This window comes from Asterias rubens, chromosome 5 (assembly GCF_902459465.1).
Source record: "Asterias rubens chromosome 5, eAstRub1.3, whole genome shotgun sequence".
Taxonomy (NCBI): domain Eukaryota; kingdom Metazoa; phylum Echinodermata; class Asteroidea; order Forcipulatida; family Asteriidae; genus Asterias; species Asterias rubens.
The window spans coordinates 10417072-10428333 of NC_047066.1; the positions used below are offsets into that span (position 1 = coordinate 10417072).

Below are 11262 nucleotides of genomic sequence, written 5' to 3' on the forward strand. Positions count from 1 at the left end.
AATTGACGGCTGGGACTCTATCTTTGTCGTTTTGGCCTATCTTTGTGAAACCGACCCCTGGTAACCTTATCAACTGTATCCTTTTAATATTATAATGTTTCATTTCTCATTAGAATAAAACCATCTGTGGTGTCTGAAACCCTTCACGTCATGCTGTGTACTTCAACCAATACTGACAATATGGATGACAGGGTCACTGACCACCAAAGCAATACCAGACCAAAGTGTTAATGACACGTAACACATTTTGATGTTCACAATATTAAAATAGGACAAAATTGCAATAACTGACTTGTACTGTGTAGAACATGTACCTCAGCAGTTGCTTTCTACATGTAAATGGAAGTGGAAGTGTCGTGGCCGAGCGGTTAAGAGCACCGAATTCAAACTCTGGTGTTTCTGATCAGCAGAGTGTGGGTTCGAATCCCCAGCCGTGACACCTGTGTCCTTAAGCAAGACACATAACCATTGCTTCGTCCTTCGGATGGGACGTAAAGCCGTTGGTCCCATGTGTTGTTTAAACGCATGTAAAAGAACCCAGTGCACTTGTCGAAAAGAGAAGGGGTTCGCCCCGGTGTTCCTGGCTGGATTGGCAGCATATTGCGCCACAGCACCTTGTAAACCATTACATTGTGCTTAAGGACTAGGTCTTATATTATCTCAAAAATCGCCCCCACTCCTTGCAGTAATAATACCTGGCGCTTTGTATCCTTTGGCAAAAGGCGTGTTATAAATACGGTTATTATTATTATTATTATTATTAAATGACATGAGGATTCTTCCACAGGCTTTGTTGTACCATGGTTGTACCTTGGTCATTTATATAATTTACAGGGTTTGCCCCGGATGTTTTCAAACTTGTGGGGAATTCTGGACCCAAATTTTGAAAATTTCAAAAGCCATAATATTGTGAGAAGGGATTAATTTACTGTTCCCCAAAACAGTTACTGTACAATATCGACATTGTACAATATCTACATTTTTCAATAAAGGTGTTGGTAGTTAGTGAGGCAAGTAGAATTTTACATCAGACATGAGAAAGGTGAGTACAATGAGAGCCTAGGATATTAAACCCACACGGTGCATGTATCCATGTATTCCTCCAGGGCCTGGAGTGTGTGAGTTTTGTTTATATTAAACAACCAAAAGATGAGCAACAGCTTGATGACTGACAGAGACGAGGGAGTTGGAGCGCAATGTGTTTTGTAAGGTACAATGTGTATATATGATAGATGGAAACAAATTCCACAGTTGTCAGCAAGGAATACATAAATGAGAAACCTGCTAACAATACAGTGCTTTTAAATTGAAGCAAAATTTAGAAAAATGTTCTCATTTTAATATTAGTTGGTCTTGTAAAAAAAATTCTGGCCCAATGGAAATTTTGAGCTACAACTTCTAAAAACAAGTCTTGTGGATTTTCCCACTGAATTCAAGCCAAGTTGAATATGTGTCTACTGTTCCCAGAGATAATGGGCAAATTGGAAAAAATGTTGAATGAACTTGATAAAGGACTAACTTGATACGTGTGAGCCTGCATAAATGACTTTGCCAGATGTACAGAAAGTAAATAAAAATACTGAATTACAACCAGTTGTCAAAACTAGTCAATCGCAGTCGATCAATGATCGCTTATAATTTTATTCCATATCTTGATAAGGTGTACAGTACATGAAGGATTAAATGTTGATGTTGACTATTCCTGACAATGACAGTGCAATCTAATATTGTCATCCGAGTGACTAACCGACATGGACACTGGACAGCGTATTTGTTTTTAGTTGTTGCCTTGAGTGCTTAAAAGCTGAATGTTGAACAATTTTCTTTTTTGAACAGATTGTTCCTTTTCCATTTTCAGTCTAAAATCCCTCAATTTTGCTGGGGTCATTATTTTGTTTTATTTTGTTCCACTTTTAACAACACAACTAACGCCAATAACAAGATGAATAGGAAACGAGAAGAAATGTTCAGGGAAAAAAACAAAGGGAGAAACCCCACGCAATCAGGTAGGGACTGAAAACCCATTCCACATGCAAGGTCAGAGACAGGATTTGAACCAGGGGCCCCCACAATAGGTAAAAGGCAGGGAAAGAAACCACTAAAAGCCAACCTGATCCCCAATCGATGAATAAACCAACGATGACCAATGAACCAAACTTTTGACCAATAAATAAATAAACATCAACACACGTCATAAGAAACCATCAAAACAAACAATAGAACAACAAATATTAATCAATATCGCCATTCTTCAAATCAATCAATAGAAATAACATCTGGCATGAGCTGACAATTGGGCTGGTCTACAGGTGTTGAAGCTTCACTAATCTGTACACAGCCAACTGGAAATAATAAGTACGTACAGTACGTTGATTAATTACTAGGAAGTTTCTTGACCGTGGACACACTAGGGGGTTCAGGCCATGACATTGCCAACATATGAAGTGCCCTTGTTACTGTAATTACTGTAACTAACAAATCAAGTGGTAATTGGAAAATAGTTGACACATGGCTTGTACAAAACAATGTATTGCATCCTATTGGTTTAGTCACTGTGTCACACTCGGCAAAATTTTCGCTACTTCCGTCTTCACAGCAGCAGGCGATTTCACGAAACATAGGATTAAGCCTACATGTATCTCGAGTTAGAACGAGTAACTTAGGATGGGTTCAATGCATTCTAACGTCTTTGGTTATGGAACTTAACTCAGTCCTAAAGTCCTAACATTAATCCTAAGTTTAAAGGAAGAGTTTGGTGAAATCATCGGCTGGTGTTAAATGTACGTATAGTACATGTACATGTACGTGTACTACACATCATGTTTACAGAGTGTCAAATTTTAACATACAAAAAATATTTCCAGGCATGATATTCGGCCTTGGGGAAAAAACATAGGCCAATTTGATTGATTACAACTAATAAGGAATATGACGGATTTCAAAGATTCCCCTTGAACTCCAAGATTTTCCAAATAGATTTTGAAATAAACCTTTGCAAAATTAAAACGTCCTTGCCCTCTCTGATTATAACATGTATCAATACAATTAGTTAAATAGCGCTCTTACGCGAAATGGTATATGGTTGGAAAGATGTTTTAAAAGTAGAATACAACTTGATCTACACAAATATGCCTCGAAATTGCTCGGTTTTCTTTTTACCTCGTCGACTAACATGGTCGGCCATTTATGGGAGTTAAAAATTTACTTTTTACTTTTACAACATCTTTCTACAGATGCATTTTATAACAAACAGTTACAAACGCTTTTCAAAGACCAACTCGACCGATCCAAGGCAGCGTGTTCCTTTAAATAGAGGCATGAGGATGTCTGGATGATGACAGAAACATTGGGTCTTCAGAGCACTGTGCTAGGAGGGTTGGGTCTCTACATGTAGGGACAATTGCAGACCACAATGTGGTTAATGTGGCATCTCACAAGAAATGCAGACAGTCCCATGGGACTTCTTGAAGAATGCTTCAAGACAGGATTATGCTATACTTGGAAAACCTTTGGATTTGAAGACAAAGGGTGACATCACCGTGTTTAAAAAACAAGCCTGAATCATCATTACTATGCAGTTAACAAAATAAATGGACAGTCATTAGGCCCTACAATTTTTTTTAACAACAGCAAACACTGTGTTTATTCAACACCCCATATACTTATTGCACATTTTAAATTTGCAAACCAAAGAGAGAGAATGGCACACAATTGGAAAGGAATGGACCGTCCATTGTCCAACCCTTTTCTTCCCAAGGATTCTAATGTTGCCCAGTTGAGAAGGAAAACAAGAGCAGTTGCCTAAATTTATTTCTACATTCCTTGCCTCCCATTTGGAATCAGCCATTGCTAAAGATTTATATAGTGCCTGATTCACAATATCATAAATTCACATTAAAGTTTAAAGAAGTGATCGCTTAAAAAATAAATTCCTCAGAGACGAGAAAAAACGCCCACCCATAATTCTGAAAGAAAGTATACCACACCATTGGACAGTTACAGTACGTATTGTACCAAGCTTTGCCTGTCTGTCTGGAGGTTGAGCTATACAAATAATATGCTTGACATGTGACTTCCCAACATCATCTTTGGTCTGGGTTATGCAACTTGAACGTTACTTTTGACCAATAAAGAAAACTGTACCAGATAACTTGAAAAAATGGCTTATTGGTGAACAATCCAGTGTAGGCCTAGAAATACTTCATCATCATCATCAAGTCGAAAGCATGCAACACATCGCGATCTCCCATGGCTCTCCTGATCTCAGCTGTAGATCTCAAGTTAACTCAAAGGAGCATGATACAACTGGTCCACGTACTATGAAGGTTAGCGTCTGTCCACCTAAAGAGGCTACTGGTTGCCCTAGTCTTGGCTTTTGTGTATCTCCATCACATAAGCTTCCCAAAGATGAAATCCCTGGCCTGAAATGTACCAGTTCTCTAGAGTCCCTTTTGGCTACACTGAATACTAACTGCATATCAGGTCAAGTAGAGTTTACAAACAAGTACGTCACCTTCAACTCCAAATGCACACCAAATGCTTTTTCAAGTAAAAAAGAAAACTATTAGGTTCAGGGAATAAACGACTTCAGATCCAAGTTGTCAATTATTATCATCAATTTTAATTGTCAACGGGTGATTTATGTTATTAGTGTATCCTTGAGACTGGAAAACACACCTCTTTTTGACCCAGACAAAAACCTTGCAAATACACAGTTTTGTGATTTCAGCGAGTCTAATGATGATTGTATTAGTTGTGCGTTAGTTGCGGTTTAATGGGATATGTATTGAATAAAATGAATAAAATGTAGAATATGAACGTTACGTACCTTGGGAAAATAATTCTCAATAAGGTTACAGTGTGATAAAAGATCATACACAGCGCATTTGTAAAGATGGGCAGCGTTCTGGAAGGGCAGTAATTCCATTCAAATGGTGTGCCTTCATGTAGTTAGTGGAATTTGAGTAGTGGATTTAATCATCCATAGAATTATTGTGATAATGTTTCTTTTAATGCCTACTCTTAAATTGTTTACGTTTGATGTATAATGATGAAAAAAATATATAATATGATTTAATTATGGAATTTCTCATAATGAAACGTTTTTTTACAAGCGCCTGGAGTGCTCAATGAAAGGTGGTGTATTCAAAGACAAGCACTAAAGTCTCAAAAATTGTGAGATCTAGTGTATAATTTGTCGTTTATATGGCGGTACACTAACGCATTGGCTGCGTATTGGTCTACGTCATGCACTGCACACTCATTTTGAAAGTTGTGGAACATTTTCTGGTTAAAGGGTATACTTTTGCCTATCAAAAAACACAATGTCCACAGATTTACATTCAACTTACACAGTTTGAAGATTATGATAGTAGAAAGCTTCCCTTGAAATTTTACTTAATACTGTAGTTGGTGCTGTAGTTTTTGAGAAATGAGTAAAAGTAATAATTTTTGTCTCAGTTTTAGCATGTAAAACAAATTAAACAGTTTTTCTATGGTTTTGGTATAATATCATAACTGGTTTAGGGGATTTTACATGCTAAAATAATTTTGTGACTTGTTTTACCATTTCTCAAAAACTACACAACCTTAGTTAATAATATTTGAAGGGAAGCTTTCCACTATCATTATCTTCAAACCCTGTAAGTTTTATGTAAATCTGTGGACATTTTGAAAAAGTACCCGAATCCTTTAATTCCCAATTGTAACATTGGTGCTCAACAGTACAAAACCTATAAAAACTTACAAATTACCAAATTAAAAAAGAGTACATCTCAAGGACGTCAGACAAAAAGTTGCATTTGGACTATTTTTGGTCTCTCCATTCCAAGTACTTAAAAAAGGAAGATGGCAGTAGGTCCCCTTATCCTTTGTTGATCCTACACACACAGTAAACCGTGCAGGGTTAAAACCAGGCAAGGCTACCCATCAACAGTGGCCGTCCGCTCCCGTTGTTAGAAAGTCTTTTCACTTGCGAAATATTGACACAACAAAAAAACCGGTACCACTGTGGCCCGGCCTGAAGGCGGATTATACCCACGGGACAATAAGCCGACTATTGCCAAACAAAGCCCCCCCAACGGTTATTCGGAGGACAACAATTGCGCTGGCCCCCATCTCCTTATCCCACCGCATGAGACTTTGTGGACAATTACAATGAGAGCTGTCAGGGAATACACGCAACGGCTTGGAAAACAGTGAAGAGGCTCGTCTTTTGTGAAGACGCCAAAGAAAACGAGGGTTTTAAAAGACTAGGCTGAGATGTTAAGGAATGTTTGGGGTTTGAAACAAAGATATTAAGGGATTGTGGTGATCTTGTTTGGGCCAGGGGACTTTTTATCTGATAGAATTTAGCAATAATTGATTTTTGTCTCAGTCTCTCTCAGCTTAGTTAGATAAGTTGCTTTTAAGTAGTTCTATGGTATGGGATGGTAAGAATGGCATACTTGACCATACGTAACTCAAGTAGAGGTTTAACACTGCATGGCTTCTGCTTTTTACTTAGATTCACACAAAACATGAGGAAACATAATCTTTGATGGTAAACGATTCTGCTAACTGGGGCCTGGTCTTGGAAAGTCAACGATAATGAGTTTGATCCTAATTCACAATTGAAACCTTAGTACTATTCTAAGGTTCAACAGTAACGCAGTATACGCAGCCTGCAGACTACATAACTAATACACATGTACTGACATACACCTTTTGTACATAGTATGAACTAATGCAAATAGACTCATTCCACACCACAAAAGTATGACAATAGAACCTTTGAGTAAAAACTGTCAACCGTTGAAAGTAGAGTAAGACTTCTGTACTTTCTGTGCCTTAGAAGTAACTTAGGTGAAAATAATTGGGGACGAATATTGACATACACACTCATGAGGTCACGTTTCAATACCTCAAAACTTTCTTTGACTTGAAAAAAGGAGAGCACATTTTATCAAACTTAGGAAGTGAAGTTTGCTACATAAAACAGACGTGCAACTTTCTACATCATGTTATAAATGCAAAAAAATAGGAAATGGTCGATCACACTTTTAGGTGTGAAAAACACTGTATGCAAGTTAAAACTTTTGTACAGCGTTGTCTATGGTACAGTTTGTCTATGGCACTGAAAAGAAAAAGAGGAAATCAGTTGATCAGCTGAAAAGATCTATGAGATGCCTGATGGCAGGGGATGCAAATTACATTCAGCCTTTGAGAACAGGAGACCAGGGCAGTAGGCTTCAAGTTTTTACACTTCAAGGTGTCTGTAGTTAGAATATGATCTTAAATTTAATGCTCTTGAAACTGAGTGGAAACAATTATCTTTCTAACTTCTTCGCCCAACAAGGGTGTTTTTCTTTCATCATTTTCTCCCAACTCAAATTTTCACATGTTTGTTATTTTATGTTGAGATACGTTATGTGAGAACACTGGTCTTTGAAAATTACCAACAGTGTACTTTCCCTTTAAAGACAGTGGACACTATTAATAAATGTCAAAGACCAGTCTTCTCACTTGGTGTATCTCAACATATGCATAAAATAACAAACCTGTGAAAATTTTAGCTCAATCGGTTGTAGAAGTTGCGCGATAATAATGAAAGAAAAAACACCCTTGTCACACAAAGTTGTGTGCTTTCTGATGCTTGAATTCGAGACCTCAAGTTCTAAACTTGAGATCTCGAAATCAAATTTGTGGAAAATTACTTCTTTCTCGAAAACTACGTCACTTCAGAGGGAGCTGTTTCTCACAATGTTTTATACTATCAACCTCTCCCCATTACTCATAATCAAGAAAGGTTTTATGATGATAATTATTTTGAGTAATTACCAAAAGTGTCCACTGCCTTTAAGGCTATTTCCCCTTTTTAATAATGTGCTCCTCTTTTCTTAGGGAATTGGCAGCTAAAAGTCACCTTCAAAAAAATAAAAGTCTTGAATTGCTTGCATGGCCAGACTCTCAAGCACTAAATTACCATAGGAACTAAAACTAAATGATGTTCAGCGAGAAGCACTATTACAAATTGTTACATTTTACAACGTAAAGTGCCTCTTTCTATCTGTATAAATTCTGTCAACCTTTCTCACAAGGTCTGAATATTATTTGACCTTGTCCCTAATCTAGGGAGATAAAGTAGCAGTCAGATAAAATAGCCTTTTTTTGTCAACTAACTAAACTTGTTCAATGGTGGTTTAAGAAGAAAAAAACAAGAAATGACGCCATTAACATTTACTATGCCACTGTCAAGATAGAACTGCAATGCTTTTAAATATTATACACACAAATTAATATGCACATTTTTCTTCAAACAAAGCATTGTACAAGTTTGTTTAATTCTAAAATGCGCGCAAAACTTGCAAGATTTGTTGACAACCGGGGATATGAAAAGTGTATTCTTCTATCAATGATAACTGTAAAACTTTTAATGCCAAAGTTGCAGGGAAGTTTGTTTTGGAGAATGTGTGATTTATTCTGTGTGTGAGTCAAATTACTATTATCAAGGAACACTTGGTGAAAACATGGTTATAAATAAACTCTTGAGTGTAAACTAGAAATTAACAAACTGGTACTTACACCAATGGGAGACTTTCTGGGACGATAGAGGGCAGCAGACTTACCGGGTAAATCCATTGTTCTCAGAACTATGCGCATGTTCAGAACTACGTAAACAATGGAAATTTACCCGGTATGTCTGCTGCCGCCTAGCGTTGGAAAGTCTCCTATTAGTCACAGTGCTAAACAACAATGTGGGCAAAGGTACACTCATTCATAACTTGGTTTTGGAAAATTTAGAATGGTGTCCTACTAATTTTTGTAGTACCTTTGTTAAAACACAGGTAACTACCTTACAACTACTGCGCAATTAAATGGAAACTGCTGTTTTGAGAAATTCACACCAATCACAACACAAATTATATGTTTAGACAAGCAGGCCTTGGGCCCTTGGCAATTTGAATATTTTTTAGGCTTGCAACTGTAGGTTGTTGTTTAAAGCACTTTCATGGTTTATGCGGCATCTTTTTTTAGGTGCAGATTGTTGTGAATTTTGAACACGCCTTGTCGCCTGTGACTCGGCACTAGAACTTCTGGAATCTAGTTGCGATAACGTAACCCTCCTCCCGCCGTCGGTTTCGTTATCGCAACTACAGAACTTCACGCATGCCTCTGGAAAGTGCGTGGAAGTTCCAACACCAGTTGCAGACGGCAATGCATAATAACCATGAAAGTGTGCTTGAAAACCCACAAATTTCCAGCCTACATGTAAATTACTCAATCAAAACAAGTTGGAAACTACACTTTTGTTTTAATTACATTGTGTAGGCATTTTCTCCACAAAAGACCACAGTGCCAGTGGTCTTTTAAAAGCTAAATAAACGGATTTGTGACCAATAAGTTTTAAATTTTTGCCTACACCAAGAATCCATCCAGCTGGAAAAATGGCTGGACTGGACGGAATTTAAAGTTGAAACAAGTAAACAAATGTTTGTTTTTTAATATTGTTTACTTGGACAGTATTAATTTTATATTTCAGATCAAATATTGACAAGTAGAATTTCAAAGATTAATAGGCCTACATTATCTATAAATTATCCACGAGTTCAAGCCATTACTAGATTGTTATCATGTAATGTAATGATTTGTGATCGAACGTTGATTAAAAAAAAAGATCACACGATCACAGAATTTATAAGGAGAGTAGCGTCAGACGTAACATAGTGAACAAAATCAGTAGTGTCTAGCACCACTGGGGTGATTCAACGTTGTGTACAAACACCGATAAATGTACACAATGCGCTTACGTACCACACACAGCGAAAAGCTACACGGTTGTGAAGTCAAATAAAATCCACCTCGCAACAATTTATCTCTTCAAACTTACCTTATCCTTGCCCTTGGCCCCCAACTTTTCCATGGTACTTCTTCACAGAGAGTACCACTATCAGTTTTTACTATCAGCATCCACATACGTGAGCCACATCGAGAGTAAATCCACGGGAATTATAGTGTTTAATCCGTCTACGAGCCGTCAAGCACGCCGCCATTTTGGTCGCATAAAGGAACAGCCAAACACAAGAGTGAACGGCCGTTACTAAACACTCCCTCTGTAATCGCAAAACTTTAGTGATTTTTTAACGTCTCCCTATCAAATATATAATCATGAATAGCAAGTTTCATTTAAAATTTTGATCGCACTCGGTATTCCCTAGATGTATTTCTGTCAATATGTATCATACTAAACATCGATTTATTAACATGGGAATTTCTTAACACAAAATGACCACCTGGCGCACAGACATTTTAACTATTGAAGCGTGTGTAAGTGAAAGCTTCTATCGTGTTGTTTAGGACACCCGCAGCGCTAGTTCAAAGTGTTAGCAAATAGGGGCGCTCTCTCGATCTCCTAGCCTGCAAAAGTTGGTATATTTTTTGCTGATGGGACACTTTTGACATCAGGGGAAATTAAAGCGGCGATTTAAAAGTGAAATGGTTGATGTTGGGTTGTTCGTTTGGGTGTTTTACTTTTACAAAGATGTTCTTTTGGTGGAAGCGACACTTTCGCACCCTATTCCTTTTCGGTACTGATATTGGTCAAGTCTACTATGGCTTCAAAAAGTACAAAAGTTGGTATCTTTTTTTGCTGATGGGACAATTTTGATATGGGGGAAATCGGAGATTTAAAAGTGGAACGGTTGGTTGTTGGGTTGTTCGTTTGGGTGTTTTACTTTACAAAGCTATTATTTTGGTGGAAGCGACACTTTCGCTCCCTATATCCCTTTCTACTATAACTTTTCACCCTAAGTTTTTCTGAAGTATTGGCACCTACACTTTCAAAGTGTTGCTGGAAATAAACGGTTTCATCGGCAAGAAATGCTTCTTTTTAGGCCTAGGCTTATTATGAAGTGTCATATATGAAAAATGAAAAATGAATTCACAATAAGTGCCAAAGTGCGTTATGCCAAAGTAAAGCAAACCACGAAACAAAAAAGGAACAAACAAGTATTATAAGCCTACTTCAAAATCTTCTAAAGAATATTTCTGGCAAAAAGCACTTCAATGAGGTATACCTGGTGGCCTATTTGAAAAGTTCTCACACCGAATTGTGGGCACATTAATAATAGTAGATCTGTATTTAAAGTTTTGGAAATAGCAACAATCAAAACTTTTCATAAGCGACAGACTTTTGTTTAATGAATATTGTCTGCTGATCACAAAAGGAACTTCCAATCTTTATGAGAAATAATTATTCTTTTTAACTGCACTTTATTATCCCTA

The 11262-nt window shown here is 37.3% G+C and overlaps 1 protein-coding gene across 1 annotated transcript in view; it reads right to left on the minus strand.

Moving 5' to 3' along the window:
* Positions 1-10020, minus strand: part of LOC117290141 (stress-induced-phosphoprotein 1-like) — a 28938-nt gene extending 18918 nt beyond the window's left edge. Inside the window, exon 1 of the mRNA XM_033771396.1 lies at positions 9869-10020. Within this exon, the coding sequence (XP_033627287.1) occupies positions 9869-9901 (33 nt within the window). The 5' untranslated portion in view covers positions 9902-10020. The remainder of the gene's footprint in view (positions 1-9868) is intronic.
* Positions 10021-11262: the final 1242 nt, after the last annotated feature.